This window comes from Falco cherrug, chromosome 3 (genome assembly GCF_023634085.1).
Source record: "Falco cherrug isolate bFalChe1 chromosome 3, bFalChe1.pri, whole genome shotgun sequence".
NCBI classification, from domain to species: Eukaryota; Metazoa; Chordata; class Aves; order Falconiformes; family Falconidae; genus Falco; species Falco cherrug.
In genome coordinates, this window is record NC_073699.1 from 82,953,742 (window position 1) to 82,969,958 (window position 16,217).

The 16,217-nt window shown below is 40.6% G+C and overlaps 3 protein-coding genes across 6 annotated transcripts in view; 2 read left to right on the forward strand and 1 right to left on the reverse strand.

Moving 5' to 3' along the window:
* Nucleotides 1–71: 71 nt before the first annotated feature.
* Nucleotides 72–8,971, reverse strand: FASTKD3 (FAST kinase domains 3). 2 transcript variants are annotated; one of them, XM_055704007.1, is made up of 7 exons: nt 8,864–8,971; nt 6,895–8,352; nt 4,532–4,617; nt 3,762–3,924; nt 2,526–2,595; nt 1,132–1,246; nt 72–362 (listed from the first exon to the last, which is right to left on the reverse strand). In XM_055704007.1, the coding sequence occupies exons 2-7, from the start codon at nt 8,321–8,323 to the stop codon at nt 252–254; spliced, it is 1,974 nt and encodes a 657-aa protein (XP_055559982.1). In that variant the 5' UTR covers nt 8,324–8,352; nt 8,864–8,971; the 3' UTR covers nt 72–251. The 2 variants fall into 2 exon arrangements, with proteins under 2 accessions (XP_055559982.1, XP_055559981.1); XM_055704006.1 differs by having other exon boundaries at nt 8,752–8,889.
* Nucleotides 8,468–9,178, forward strand: LOC129735587 (basic proline-rich protein-like). Its single transcript, XM_055704818.1, has one exon. It carries the CDS (start codon nt 8,468–8,470, stop codon nt 9,176–9,178), a length of 711 nt encoding a protein of 236 aa, XP_055560793.1.
* The window catches only part of MTRR (5-methyltetrahydrofolate-homocysteine methyltransferase reductase), a 31,406-nt gene continuing 24,150 nt past the window's right edge, over nt 8,962–16,217 (forward strand). Inside the window, exons 1-3 of one of the 3 annotated variants that reach the window (XM_055704010.1) lie at nt 8,962–9,101; nt 10,055–10,193; nt 12,924–13,108. In XM_055704010.1, the coding sequence (XP_055559985.1) occupies nt 12,965–13,108 (144 nt within the window). In that variant the 5' untranslated portion in view covers nt 8,962–9,101; nt 10,055–10,193; nt 12,924–12,964. Of the gene's footprint in view, nt 9,102–9,167; nt 9,350–9,495; nt 9,657–10,054; nt 10,194–12,923; nt 13,109–16,217 lie in introns of those variants that run through there. The other 2 variants (XM_055704008.1, XM_055704009.1) reach the window with 2 other exon arrangements.

A 16,217-nucleotide genomic window follows, 5' to 3' on the forward strand; every position in this document is an offset into this window, starting at 1 on the left:
TACAAAGGAAATGCAGCATTGACTGTCTGGCACTTACATCTGTTAACTTATAGTAAATACCAACACAAAACTTAAGAAAATATGTTGCTCTTTATTACTCTTTACATGTCAATTGTTCCAAATATTGGAAGGTCTCACATTCGGAAGGTCAAATGATCTTAGGTGGTGTTATTTAGAAAACAGAATTGAATTGTTTTTCCAAGCACAGTATTCACATTTTATAGTACAGGAGGCCAACCTGTCATTTAATATTATTCTTCAGTGTCAGCAGCTGAGTCCGTGTTATGAGGAAAGATTTTTTTGTGTAGGTATTCTGCCATTTTCTTGGAATTCTGTAGACTCTCTATCTCAAAAAATGGAATCTGGAAACAAAACAAAGATTGCTGAACTTACATGTTAATAAACAACTGGGTAAGGTTGATGTTCATTAAGCAGAAGTAAAACTACACATCAAAGATTTGTCCATTTTGAAATTAAACATTTAATTCTAAGCATATAATTGATCTGTAAATCATCTGAATAGAGATTACTGTAAAACAAAGAGTCATATCCATTATAGGTTAAACTAGGTTAAACATAACGGAATTAGGCTTATGTGGTAAGTGATTATATATGAAAATGGCAAAAATCTAAAAGTAACTGGTTTGGTCCAAAGTATGTTTAAAGATAAAAATAGCCCTATTAATTCAACAGGTAAAATAAAGGATATACTCTGGTGTGAAAATGTTATTTATAATATAAAGCAGTTCTGGTTTTTTAACTACTCTTTTTAAACTTTGAATTCAGACCTTTTTGAAAAAGTATTTAATTAAAAATCCCAATTCTACTGAACTCTTAGACATTTTCCTTTAAGTCAAGATTTGGACCTTAATCACTGCAGAGAAGTACTCTTTCAAGCAGCCACTATTTGGTGGAAAACACAGGCAGAATACACATCCAAGGAAGAAAAAGGAATTTCTGTAACACCCTCAGAAAGGCAAAAGCTAGACAGAGAGAACATAACACAGAAAGGACAAGAGTACATCTGCCTTGGGAAGTAATTGCAACTATAGTTTTAAGCATTATAAAATATTCATTTTTCACTTGTTTTGTTAGCCAGAGCAAAAGCAAACCTCTGTCTTTGGACTTTACCTGTACAACTTCATAACCAAGTAACTGAAGATGTCTCTGTTTAATAGCTTCTTTTCCCAACAGATTGTGGCTATTAACGCAAAATCTATTTTGACCATCAACACAGAGGGCAATTCTAAAATGAAGCACAAGTGTAGTATATATTAAAAAAAATAAATCAGTTATTTTAACCCCCACAGCTACTGCAGTTCTTAAGAAACATGAGACAATACCTCCCATCTTAGTCCCCAGTACCTCTCAGAATTAGATGATGGAAGTTACCTAGTTCAGGTCAATTTAAATCACTCAGTTTAAAGGGTGAGAGGGGAAAAGCCTGAAGCTTAGTGAAATTGATCTGTAAAGCTTATTTATATGCTCTGAACAAAAATTACTATACAAGTTAATGAGAGCTTGACATTTTTAATGCTACTATTGGTAAGCTATTTTGAATTCTTCTAGTAAAAAACATACAAATACATGTCTCAGCTTGAAAACATTTCAGCAGCTAAATTAAACTTATTAGTGTACCTGTTAATCCTGTCAGAGTTCCAGTTAAAGGTAAGTTTAAGTTAAACCTGTACATATGGATGGCAGCATCATGGATTAGAACTATATTTTTTTCTCCTTGGTGATAAATATCACATCAACTTAAACCAAAATTTGTACATCCACTGTAAAAAAACCTGCTTATATTTTCAGTATGTTAAATATATTGTGACCTTATTTACACAACAGCTACAATTTAAAAAAAATCAAAGCCCATTCTTAAACATTTAAGCAAGGGATTTTTTAAAGAACCTGTATTAGTCTTGTGAAGGTTAAACTGGAGAAAATGTAACCTTTTCAAAGACTTTTGCTTTATCCATAGAAGGGCCATTGCAAGTACTGTGCAGGCAGGTTGCTTAACTTTGTATCCAAGGTTTCTCGAAGTAATTGTTAACACATTCTTTAAACACCTATGCCTTTTTCAATAAAAACCAGCATCTGTAGCAAATATCCTCATTACACAGGATTCCTTACAGAAGTAAATCTGTGAACTCAAACCAGCTTAAACTGTCTTAAATCTATGCAGACGTGCTCAATTAGAATTAATTTGGTTTTAGTTTGAAAATGAATTACAGAAGATCAAAATACATTACTATAAGCCAAATCAGGATCACTTTGATCCTGACTGTCACTGGATAGAGAGACTAATTGTCTGACACTGCATAGTCAGGGGGCAAAACAACGATGAAAAAGTAGAGATCTCAAATTTTGCCAACTTTTTCCTTTTGCCAGTGGTTTCAATGTGAAACCTGAACTTTTTTGAGGTCAATGGCAAAATGCCAATTAGCTTAAGTGTCATCAGTTTCACCCTGGATGTTCTTTATCAATGCTAACCAACATTTTACCAGCGGTTTCTTTTCATCACTTACCGTCTGTGTACCTCTTCACATTGGGCAGCAGGCAATACAAAACCTTCTTCATCTAATTTAATCTCAATATCTAATATAAATGAAAAGAGAACTGACATTAAAACTCAATTCATATTAAAAAGTTTACTGTAATTCTCATCCTCTTACAGTTCATTGTTTTACAAAATAAGTAAAATACTATCACAATACTTTTTTCTGAATCACAGATGCTTGTAAACATGTGTATAGGCTATTTAATAAATGAGTGATGATAAATAACACTTCAGCCTTTCATAATGCTAACAGCAAAACAGTATTCCAAGTCCACTAAAACCCATAACATAGTTAAATGGCACTTTGCTGGGCTGGCAAGACCTCTGAACTTTGAGGGTTTAAGGAGGGGATATCTATCTCTCTCAATGCCACCCCTGCTACACCCTTATTTTTTCTCACTAACTCCCTAATTTTATAGATTATGCCGATTTTCATGTAGAGATTTGGACCTAAACCCTGCCAACTTCAACCCCATGTGGAAGCTAAAATGCAGAATAATTCTGGAATCATCACTCATTTCCTATTTTTTTTTAAATCTCTCCAATGTCCATGGAGTCCAAGAGACCCTTCCCTCAACACCTTGTTGATCATGCACTCCTACTGGACACACATCTTTCTCCATCATTACCTTCCCTGTTTCCTTTGCTGGCACATGAAACACTGTTTTACTCTTTCAGTCCACAAACCCCCAGTGACCACATATAATCAGTAGTTCTTGCTAAGGGGAGAGAGGCCAGCTGAGCAGGGCAGAGAGAGGGCTGACAGCCTTCCAGCTCTCCCTTTCTCTACTCACCACCAAAGCAGAGATCAGGCAAGTGGTATTGCCTCATTTTGATTTACATTATACAAATTGTTGGTAGGATAAGTAAAAGAGGAGCTGATAGTAAAAATACAGAACATAAAAGTTAGTAGCTATTTTCAGTGCAAACTGGCTGTGTAAATTCCAAGTAATACTGCAGTTCTTTTCCCTCCCTGTTCTTCCTGATTTTCAAAATGCATTTACTTAAAAGTTCCTATGACATCTCCTCATTGCAGACCTACAGAGTTTTGTATTCCAGTTTACTTTTTCTCTATTTGCACAATGTAGAAGGCCCACAAAGGGAATAAAATCAACCACTTTTTTATTTCTGGAACACAACAGAGCCTAAAGTTCTGACAGCATAAGCACATTTTTCATTATTAATCTAAAGAAATGTTACTTACCAACTGTATAGAAATATGATGTTGATACCTCTGATGCAAAATATATTCTTTTTTTCAGCAAATAAAGTAATCCAGTCTTCACCCTTCTCAGAAGGTGAACATCCAGAGAACTGTGAGGCACGGGAAAGGCCTTTACTTGATACTTTGGAAGGAGTTTGGGACCCTACGTAATGACAGAAAAACAAATCAAACAAAAGAAAAAGGGAGATAACATGTTCGTAATTACCTCACATTAATGTAGCAAAATGTATTCTGTGCATTTCAAAGCCATGTTTATTGAGAAACTTACAGTCTGAGGTCTGATCTGCTGGAAACTTACAAAACCAAACCAAACCAAACCCAAAACAACCACCAGAACAACATCAGCAAGCTTCCATGCTATCGCCTTGAACATAACGTTCATGAGAAATGCACAACTGCTCCCATTCCTCTACATTCAGGGGCCAACATCAAAGCGCCTGATCTCTTTTGTGCTCCAAGACTCCACAAATGAAACATAAAAACCAGAACAGCTGTTGGAAAAGTACTTGGAAATACACAAAAAGCACTTGATCTTGGAGCTATTCAGTTCCATCAAACATACAAATATATCAAGTCAAGCAAACAAGTAGCAATGCTTCATGTTTTTATTGGGGGGGGAGGGGCGGGAAGCTGTTCCATCCAATTCCAATGTTTTTATGGGGAAGACTGTCCTGAACTAATTATCTGCACTGCCCTAATGACCTTATCACCTCTTGTTAACATTAGTTCTATTTTCATATGTACCATACCTCATAAAATGGGCACTCCAGGGTAACAGTCAGAAAAAGCTGGGTTAGCTGGGACATAACAATTCTGTCCAAACCAGGTGGCTGAGCTGAAACAACAATATTCAGGTTTTCAGGTGCACCTTCAACAAAGTATCTTTACACAAACCATCATGCAGATGTTAGGAAAAGCTGTTCAGTTTAACACACAGGGAAGCAATTTGATCATTATCATTTTTGATCATCGTTGAATTAACAGAAAAATCAGTTGTGAAATAACATAGTTATTAAAATGAGGAAATGATTTATAGAAATAGCAACAAAAAACTCCATACAAGTAGCAAGATCTTAGTTAAGACTGTCATATTCTTTCACACACAAACGCACCCAAAAAAAAAAAAAAGAAAAAAAAAAAAAGAGTTCTGAGAGATGCAGGACGTTCTACAGGAAGGAATGTGTTTGAGTTGAGGTCTTGGAAAAACATCCCATACCCTTATTCCCACAACCCCTTCTCCCCAAGTTATAATCCCAGGATCTCATTGTTTTGCTCAGGTTTGGGGTGTTGGTTTTGGGGGGTTTTTAACCTGAAAAGTAGTGGATTAAAACGGACTAATTTCTGGAGATTTGTCTACAAGTGTACACTTGAAGTATCTTTCATGTTATACGCAAAGTATTATTATAGAATGTAGTGTAAAGTGCTGATCGTGCAGGTCCATCTTTTCAAGTTCCTGTTCTGAAATTTGACCACTCTAGTGGAATGCCTTTATTGATTTAAAAGAACGTATCCACAGTAACCGGGTGCTGTGAGAACTTTAAAAGACATTCTGGTTTTTAGGACATGAGTGATGTCTGCTTCCTAAAAATCAAGCCCTTAAGGTATTTCATGCTGAACGGCTAAAAATTGAATGACCTAAGTTTCTAATCACTTTGAAAATTTGATCTTATATACAGTTTTATTAACAGAGCAATCTTAGCTGAGATCTTGAGAAAGTCACTCATCTTTCTGGCATAGCTTACATATCTCTATAATGCTGCTAGATATCCTTTACCAGCTAATACAGAATTACTTAAAATCTGTAGCTTACAACTGTGTTGTTTATAATACATTCGTGTCCATAAAATGCTGGATTATGCAATAGTTAGAGCTAAGGATAGGCTATCACATGGAGGATGTTCTAAAAGTTTACTAGTCTGGGTTAAAAAAACAATTAGGTGGAGGCAGCCCTTGCAAACAAGACAGTCTTAGAAGCAGTGGGTGAGCAGACTCTGAGATCTCCTAAGATGGGATAAAACATGAGGTAGATTTTGTTACATTTTGTTACATTTTCCTCATTTTGGTACAAGGCCAAGGATGGGACTGTAGTGCTTGCTCAGAGGTAGCAGGGAAAGGAGCTCAGGGCAGGGAACAAAGATGGGCACAGGAAGCCTCCACCAGAAGAGTGCAGTTGGCAGACAGGATGCCAGTGGAAAGAAGCATCACATAACCATAACAGATTCTAGATTAGAAGTAATTTAAAAGCCACGATGAAGCGCCAGTCTTCATGCTTTGTTAAAACATATGTGTGCCTTAGAATTCAATTTACAATTTTACCTAGATAATTAAAAAAACCATACCAGCCTATCCTTAACTGCTCACATTTATGATGCTGTTAAGTTTTACTGGTTCAGATCTTGCTTCTATTTTAATTAAGCCAACAATTATGCACTGCAAGTTATTTTTTTTAGCTTTATCCATTTAGCCTTTTCAGCTTTCACAAGCTGATCATAATACAATATGAAAGAGAAATACAACCAAGTTGGATGCAAGAATATAACAAAACAGTCCTTATCCTGAAAGAACAGAAAAGTCAAGAGGACAGCACAAGGCCATACATGGTTCTACCTTACCCCCACCAACCGCCGGACCTGTCACAGGCTAGTGGAAAGTAAGGAATAAAGTACTAGTCCATTGCCTGTAAGGGATTCCTTAATTGAATCATAAGGCAAAACAGTATTTGAAAAACACATTTTGTACTGCCTGAGATTTAGAGATGCTGTGTATATAATTGTAACATGTTCTTATAAATAATTGTAATTTAAATTTCTTTTATCCCAATGCTACACCTCTCTAAACCCACTTCTCTCTAGAACTTGTACTAACCTTGACCAAAGTTTATAAGGTTATTTAGACTATTTTCAAACTCCTCTAAATGATTAAACTGAAAGATAACTGCAACTGTGACAATTAGGCAACAGTCTTTGGCCTCCTGATCGCTATTCTCCAGTCACCTTCATCAGGTCACTGTTGATGTGACAGATGAAAATGGTAAGGAATGGGCACTTGACAAAAGACACGCCACATAACAGAACAAAATGTGGAACATCACAAGAGAAACACTGCTCCTTACCTTGAAGCTGTTGCAGAAAATAGGGACTAAATATTTTTGGCAGAAAATTTACTGGATAACGCTGAATAAGGACACATGAGTGCAGCAGGTTCACCAAGGTGTGAGGCTGAAAGCGATTAAGGTGAGTATGCAGTATGGTTTCAAGCTTCCTAAACAGGGAAGAAGCACTTGGAGGCTGATAGTTAAGAGTCCCAAATGGTATAATGTACCAAGCAATCTGGTCAGTGGTAAATCTGTCAGCATCAGCAATGAAACTTTCTGCGACTGCATCAAAGATGGGCTTAGAAAGGATCATCTTTCGGCAGCAATACTGCATGACTTTACTGACTGTTTGAGGATGCAAGGTAAAGATGGACTTGGGAACATGTGTTTCCAGTGCCTCTGTGAAAATTTGTTCACCGTGTCCGAAGTATAGGAAGGCTTCCAGTACATTTACCAGTTCATCATCTGTGAAATACGGAATATGCTTCACCGAATGTTTACACAGTGCTGTGACTAAGGGAACTGCCCGAGTCTGATGAAGAACGACCAGTGAATTCAGTATTATGCTTGTGGACTCTGGGCTTAGCTGGGAAACTGTGGTTAAAGTGGCACTGTTCAGTCTGTTTAGCAAGTCTTGGTATTGTTTCCCTTCCCTAACAATCACCTGCAGCATCTTATAAACCATCACAATTTCCCTAGGGCTCCACTTCTCAATGTCTTTTTCTTGGATGTGGTTCATGATTTGTTGCAGCGTCACACAACTTGGGCCCTCCAACTCCAGCAAACTCTCTCCAAGAGCACATAGATTTTTAACAGTCAACTGTCCTTTACCAAGCCGTTCCTCACCCTCTGAAAGCAACCTTGCCATCAGTGTACTCTGCGGATCTATACGTAGTTTTATCAAAGCTTGCAATGCATTCAGCAGCCCCGTGTTTGACAGTTTTGAGGATTCTAATTCAAACTGGAAGCATAATGCCCTGAAAACTTTGTTGTCTAACACTCCTTCAGGGTTTTTCAGACCATTGTGATCCACCTCAACTTCAGAAATTCTCTGCAGGGCTCCTGATGCCATAGTATCAGACATGACTTCCAGAGAGCTAAGGAAGTCAAAAATCTCTTTTGATGTACAAAGGCTGTTCAACTTCTTGAAAAATAGTTGTTCATCCATCCACACATTATTAGATTTAGTACAGCTCCCAGTGTCCCCACAAAGACACACAGTTTCATTGAGAGACTGTAGCCACAGTTGTACGTGATTTTTTCTACAAAGCATATACTGAGATTTGTCTTTGAAACACAGTGTCCTCATGGCTACAGAGCTACAGCTCTGGGGCTTTCGCTGCCCACTGATAAAGCTCAACCTTTTGCTTAGGGTTATCAAAATGGACCTGCTTGCTGGTGTGCTGGATGAATAAAACTGGAAACTCTTTCGGCTAATCAAAGCCATATTGGATCAAATGGGTTCTCAAAAGATACCTAGAAGAAGAAAAATACATATAAATACATTGTTTGGAAAACAGCACCGGTGTCTTTAAAAAGCAGCAAACACCACCACCACCCCGCAACATTTCAGCGGCTGGACACGACCGGGATGATCCCTCTCCCACGACCACCAGCACAAGGCAACGCAGAGCCCCCTCCGCAGCCGGGGGTCGCACACACACGCGTTCTCCCTAGCAGGAGGCGCACGGCCACGCGTCCCCGTGGGGGGGAGCCTGGGGCGTGGCAGCCGGGGGCGACGGGCGAGCCTGAGGGGCCAGGCGGCTGCGGCGGGGCCTCTCCCACCCCCTCCGCCTCACAGGCCCCACACCTACGGGCACGGCCCCGAAAGCGCTGCCGTGGGCCGAGGCGCGTCCCTCCCACCGCGGCGCCTACTGCTGCCCGCCGGGCCCGGGCCGTCGCGCCCCCTCCGTCCTCCTCCTTCCTGCGCCGCTGCGGGCACCGGGCGGTGGCGGGGGTCGAGCCGCGGGAGCGCGGGCGGCCTCACCTCCGCCGCCATGACGGGCAGCGCGGGGGCTGCCGGGAGCTTCCGTCGCTCTCCCGGCGGCAGCCTCGGGGCGCCCCACCGCCTGCCCCTGCGGGACCCGGCTCGCCTCACCCCGCCCGGCCCGGCCCGCCCCGGCCGCCTCCTCGCTGCCGCCCCGGACCGGCGCGGCGCTGCGCGGGCCGTTGCGGAGCGCAGGGTGCCGCCGGCGCTTTGCCTCGGGAGTCAGATTGGCGCCTGCGTACGTATGGCTCTGAAGCGCGTCCTTCAGCGCAAGTGACCGCGTCCCCGCGGGCCGGCGGCGGGCGGGCGCTCTGAGGGGTAGCCGGGGGCCGGGCGGGAGGCGAGGGGGCCGGCCCGGCGGCGCCGGCTCTCGGGGGGCTCCTGCTGCTGCAGCGGCGTTCGGGCCTCTGCTGGCGGCCTGCCTGCAGCTCCCTAAAGTCACCGTCCCCCTCGGGGACAGCTCCCTCCCTTCCCAGCGCCGTGCAGGTTGGTCCAAACAAATTTTTCTGGACGGAGGTTCAGCCCTGGGCCGTGGAGGGTTTTACAAGCAGGTTTCATTGAAGTTCTTGTGGGTTTTGTGTTTGTTTTGATCATAGAGTGAAAGCGATTCTCAGTAGGTCGCTCACTGTTAACAAAAATGGCCATGGGAATGCCTTCGTGGCTGTGACAGCAGGGTCTTGCCGCCTGGTTTAGAGCCACGCTGAAGTGTGCAAAGCTGCTGCGGAAGTTTCTTGCGTTTTTATCCTGTCCGTGGCCACGCAGTTTGACATTTGTGGTGGACCAGGCACACGAGGTACGTAGCCTGGCCTTACAGTACGGCTGTGTCATTGCTGGGGCCGGCACGGCTGGCTCAGGGAATGTTCACAGGTGGCTTGTTTCCTCCTACAGTGTGTTCACTTATGGAGCTGATGGACTCCATGTTGTTCTTTTGCAGACCGTTAGTTTTCTGACTTCCAAGTACTGGAGCAGATGAGCTATAATTTGGAATTTCATCCGTAGTTTCATGTTAAGCTCTGGTTTGAGCCAGCAAATCCTGGACTGTTTTCGCAGCTTAAACATTGTTTTGTTTTTTGACATGTGATTACCAACACATCAACGTGTTAAATGCTGCTGGTGTGGTAATATATTAAATGTAGATCTCTAGAAAGCTTGATAGTCAATAATTATCATTTTTTCCACTCTTTATTCCAGCTGAACTCTCATCACATATGTGGAAGTGGCATATAGTTTGTGAAGAGTGTATAGTGCAGGAAAGCAAGAGCAGCGTGAGCAGCAGTATGTTCATCTGAATGCAAGTGCGTTCCTGCTTTATGATTACATTCACCTGCAGGTAGGCATGAGTACTTTTCCTTTCTTGATCAGTTTCTGTGTGAAACTCTTCCGGTTGATGACAAAGAGAAGATTCTCTCACAGGGAGAAACTCCTCAACTTGTGTAGTTTGGAATGAATAAGGATCAAAAAATTTTATTGATCTATTAATGAGAAAATTAACTGTCAGGCAGGTAATTAACTGTCAGGCAGGTAATTTAACTGCAGATTAATCAGTTAATTGAACTATATTTTCAAGATCAACATCAATGCAACAGATACAATACTAGGCACTTACAAATTGTTACTGAATGTCTACAGATATTTAAACAGCCTCTTAGATCAAATTGCAAGGATTTATCTAATTGTGTCCTCTGCCCATTCCACAAGCACACATTTGCACTGTTACATACACACATAGTCCTTTCCCTCAGGAGAGGATCTCAAGCATCTCAAGCACTAATCCTCTCTTCTAGCCACGTGAATTCTCTTGTTTACACATGCCTGCTGTGGGAGATGCGGTTGCTCTGACTTTTGTGTCTTTATGCAGTCTACTAGTCCACACACCAGTAAGAAAGCCCCCTGGCAAGGTCATATGTATACCCACAATATGGGTAGCTACTTTTTCCACCCTTTACTGTTACTGCACTAGCTGGAGTAGAAGCAGCTCACTGTCTTATGGGGAGGCTGCTCTCCCTGGCTTGGGCAAAGGTCATTATGTTGCTAGGGCAACACCTGTCCATGTCAAACCACACTGTGACTACTTTTCTTTCTGTTTCCTCTCCTCTCCCACTACTTCTGCAAATTTTAATGCTTTCTTATACATCCTCCCAAGATGACTCCTGTTTGAAGTCTATTGGTAATCCCCTGGCTATTATGTTGGCAGTTTACCCCTCAGCTTTTTCTGTATAGAAGGCTGCTGTCTTATGGTGTGGTCCCAGTGGAAACCTGATTATCTTTCTCCCTTTCTGAGGTGTGAGAAAGAATGTAGTAATGAAATGCTGCTTCGTCTTTATTTTCTCCATTTATAGTTGGGCATTGCCACCTGCTGTCAAGGGGAAAATTACATGACATGTGACTAGGATCAATATGTATTACTACAGGGATCTGGGGGTATTCAAACTACTCAAACTATTTCACATGAATCATCATAATTTGTATGGTATCAAATTTCTTCATGTTTCTTTTGGAGAAGGAGGGTGAAAAATCACTTTGTGAATTGTTTTGGCATACGTATTTCCTGTGCACATGCACATGAAGCCAGTTATTTAAATGACTTTAAATAAAGTGACTGTTAAGCTATATTAATATTTTTAGGTAATATAATGTAATACATTTAAAGTGAAAACTATAATGGAAAATGTCATAGAACAAAATGCAATGAATGGAAGCCTTAACATTTTCTAGTAATTACACTTTTCATGGAATTCATGTGTAGTACAAGCACTGTACTCTTAAGTTGCCACTTAATTTTACCAGTTTTGATTTACAACTATGCTTAAAAAAATAATAAATCTAATAGAGGAAACCTTTCACAATACTGTGGGGAGAGATATAGTGCCATACTAATATAGTGCAGTATTCTTCTTACACAGTTGAGCTGTGTTTTTTTCCCTTGAGAGAAACAGGAAGAAGATATGCCTGAGATTACTTAGCCACAGGTTTTCATAAATCATTGCATGTGGCTAGGACACTGAATGATTTCTGTAGTTGAATCTGCGTGGGAGTAGTAGATGAAGTACAGCAAACTGGGCCCAGGCATGAGAAAAAGATTTGAAGTTTGGAAGTGATAATTAGTCAGTTGTAATTCTAGGCATTTGAGTTCTACTGCAGTTCCGTAGCAGCGACAAAATATTGATGGAAGATTAATTTGTAAAATATGCACGAGAGGGCTAAATATGCACGAGAGGTGCTCTGCTTGTCTCTCTCACAGCTTCTTGAAGCTGTCCTTACATATGTTGTGTTCAGTGTCAAAATCATGAAAGAAAACTCGCATTCAAACTTTCTTGGGAATGGATAAGGATATGCATCTCATTCAACCGATTGCTTACAAGACTTTGTGAGGGAATGGCATTTTATACTACAGCAGATTTCTTGAAGATGGCTTCCTATTTTTAGGAGAAACCTCCCAACCAGTCAATTCTGTAGTTGCACTTGTGTAAGAAGCTCATTTTTGAAATACAAAATGTAAAACTATGTGTGTGTTCTAAAATATAGACATAGTGGGCAATAAAGTGTAAAGGCATTCAGGCAAAAAATACTGATATCAGAAAAGAAGAAACTGAGAATTTTAATTTTTTCTTTTTTATTTTTTTTCTCAAGCATTGTAGTTTGACTTCACCAGCTCTGTGTTTTGTTCTGTTTTCAAATACATGTCAGAAAAGTAACCAAAGCAGTCACAGACTTACAGTGAAAAATATTATTAAGTAGTAAAAATAGTATATATTTTCGTGAAACTAGTTACTCTATTGTATTGTTTACTAATACGTTCTTGATAGTGAAGATGCTGTGATATTACTGCACCATAAAGTCAGTACAGCCCATATGACCAATACCACATGTCCTTTGCCATGTGGCCTACAAAGCTTGGTTGTGAGAAATGACTTCTCTTTAGAATAGATGCCTGATTTCCAAGTTAAGTGCCAGTACTGCTGTTCTTTAAAGTATCTCTTTTTAATCTAATAAGCAAAGCAAAGTCTTGCTGTTCTGCATGCAATAAATTTGCTTTTATTTCTTCTCTTTTCCCCTGCAGTGTCTTTAAAAAAAAAAAAAAAAAGTATTCTGTTTTGGGAAATGTGCTGTGATTTAAAAAGGAGGTTTTTACTCCTCTATGCAACACAAAAGGGGCAGGCAAAAGCCATAGCTGAGGAAATATGGCAGCAAGCAGGTGCCCATGGACTTGAAGCTGATATACACTGTATAAGTGAAATGGACAAGGTGAGATACTCCATGTTGTTTCAAAAAATAGGTATTTAAGAGCTGAATTTTTCTTCATGTGTTTGATGGGTGGCTGTTAATAATTGTGAAGGCTGAGCACATGCACCCACCTAAAATATACCATCTAGTTTTAAATTTTTGTTTGTTATGAATAAGTAATTTGGACCAACACTCACAGATGCTTAATAGCCTTCTGCCAAAGGTACATCTTTCTTGTGATTTTTCTTACTAGAACATTAAATGAATATATCTTTGATCTTTCTTCTAACAACAGTGCAGTGATTTCTTGAAATCTCTTTATGTATGTAGTAGTGAAACATAGAATCATAGAGTGGTTTGGGGTGAAAGAGACCTTAAAGATCATCTAGTTCCAAGCCCCCTGCCATGGGCAGGGACACCTCCCACTAGACCAGGTTGCTCAAAGCCCCATCTAGCCTGGCCTGAACACTTCCAGGGATGGGGCATCCACAGTTTCTCTGGCCAACCTGTTCCAGTGCCTCATCACCCTCACAATAAAGAATTCCTTCCTTGTATCCAATCTAAATCTACCCTCTTTGAGTTTAAAAGCCATTCTCCATTGTCCTATCACTACATGCCCTTGTAAAAAGTTCCTCTCTAGCTTTCCTGTAGGCCCCCTTTAGGTATTGGAAGGCTGCAATAAGGTCTTCCTGGAGCTTTTTCTTCTCCATGCTGAACAACCCCAAGCCATTCAACCTGTCTCCATAAGGGATGTGCTCCAGCCCTCTGATCATCTTTGCAGTCCTCCTCTGGACTTGCTCCAACAGGTCCGTGTCCTTATGTTGGGGGCCCCAGAACCGAATGCAGTACTCCAGGTACAGTACTCCACGAGAGTGGAGGGGGAGAATCACCTCCCTTGACCTCCTGGTCATGCTTTTGATGAATTTTGAATGAATTCTATATTTGCTGGTCAGCTCTCCTGTTTCCTGTTGTTAGAAATAACACTTCCCCCCCCACCCCCCGCCCCCGTCTGCTGGGGGTTTTTTCTGTTGTGTTGAGGTCCTGTGTTCTATTAACTATGGGCTCCAGCATGACCCTGAGCTTTTGTGGGGTCTTCTCGAGTTACTTAGCATATGCACTCCAGTTCACAGGGGATACACTGAAGTTCTGTTCTAGAAAGAAATAAAAAGCTTGGCAAGGAAGTAAGGAAGTGGGGGTTTATTATTTGCTACTATCCAGGGTTAAGGGTCTGAAAACTGTTAGTGTCTGTAACTAAAAGCAATATGGACTGTAATTTCCTTCACAAAGTACTTTCAACTGTATGTCCTCAAAAATAAAATAATTAAAAAACCCAACCAAACAAAACTTGATAGCCTGGTATTTCATATGAGATGAGCAGAAAATAACCAAAAGAGTTTTTTTCATGTACTTGAAGATGTAAGAAGTTTATAAAAATAATTTAGTTTTCTTTTAGCAAGTTCCTTTGTTGATACTACATGTTGAGTAGCTGGACATCTGCTTTTAAATGAATGTTCACTGAGTATGTAGGAAAATGTTAACAAAGAGACTTTTATACAGCCAGCAAGGAATTTGAAGATTCTCTTTATATTCTTCCATTTAATTCCTTCTGCATTTGACAGGTTTGGAGATTAGTTTCAAGAAAGCAGTAGGCATGGTATTTCTAGCCCTGTTATTGGCCTGCCACTTCAATAAATCTGTTTTGTCAAATTTGGCAAGGCAACTCAAAGCTGAGAGTTATTGATGAGGTTAGAAAGATGTACTGGATTGAGAATCTGAGAATTCGGCACTGAGGAATAAAGTAGTTTCTGCAGCTTTGTAGATTTCATCACTTAAGCTTTTCCTTACTCTTTGCTGTAACTTCTAGAAGCTTAAGTGTAGTTGGGGAGGGGAAGGCAGGATGGCATAATGTGATGGAGCAAGAGCTTGCTTGAATTTGGCAGGGCCTCTTCTGAACTCCTTTGGGCATTTTAGACCTGAGAGTTTATTCCACAACATGCACAGTTCAGAGAGAGGGGTGTGTATGCTTTAGGTGAAGGTGTAGGAGGTTTCCATTTTGTTTGTATTTGTCTGAAGGCCCGTCTTTATGCAGCAGTTCGGTATTTTTCAGACCTTGTCATCACTTAAAGGAATTGCTGTGAAGGCCTATGGGTGGAATCGGTGGCATCAGAGTCAATAGTCATAATGTGATCCTGTTGCCATACAAAAATTAACGGTCAAATGCTGCTCAAATCTCGGAAACGCTGGCTGTTTCCAGGTCATGACTCTCACCTACACTCTCATAGGTGAGAAAAGGTCATAAATCTTTGGTTGGCTACTGTGATTGCTTTTTATGCTTGATGGAAGACTGAAATGAAGTGGAAGTGAAGTAGGAGCAGTGAAATAGGAGGCTAAATGGAGATCATCTTGCATCACAGTGCAGGTAGTCAGCCTTGGATGAGTTACCTGAATAAGCACATTCACCGTGATATGTATTATTCTGAAAACAGCCTATCAGGCTGTCTGATCCCATCCTCTTCCTTCAGCAATCGTTCACAGCTTGAGCAGGTTGCTCACTGCTGTTGTATGGCACTGCTGTCCTTGGCTGAGGAGTACTTTTGAAAGAGAGAGAAAGAATGGGACAAAGGTTTAACACTAAGGATATAGGAAGAAGTGGAAGGTAGAGTAAAAAACTGTAATTGTGTAAGGTTCTTGTTGGTCTAGTGATATATCAGACCTCCCAGTTATCGACAAAAATTAGTGCAGGACTTCTGTCACCAAACGTTGACTTCCAAAAGGTCTTTAAGTTTGCAGAGGAGAATGTGCAGAAGAACAAGCAAGAATTTAGTGAACTAATCATACTTCTGTTCTAATACACCACTTTTTACTTTCTGAGCTTGTGTCTTTTTTTTTTCTCTTTTTCTTTTTAATGGAACACAAGTCACTGTAAACTTTTATTTGATATTGGTAGACTGTTGCTTTTTTTACTTGAATTTGCTTTTGTTTGTAAATGTAGTAGTCACCTGTGGTAATGCACTGCAGAAGCTGTTGTATTTGGACTTGCCAGATCAGCTGTGGAAGTTCTGAAAATATGAATTACTGCAACAGGACCCTTAAGGCCTTTTTTTGCACAGCTTACAGTTCAGTTTTGGAA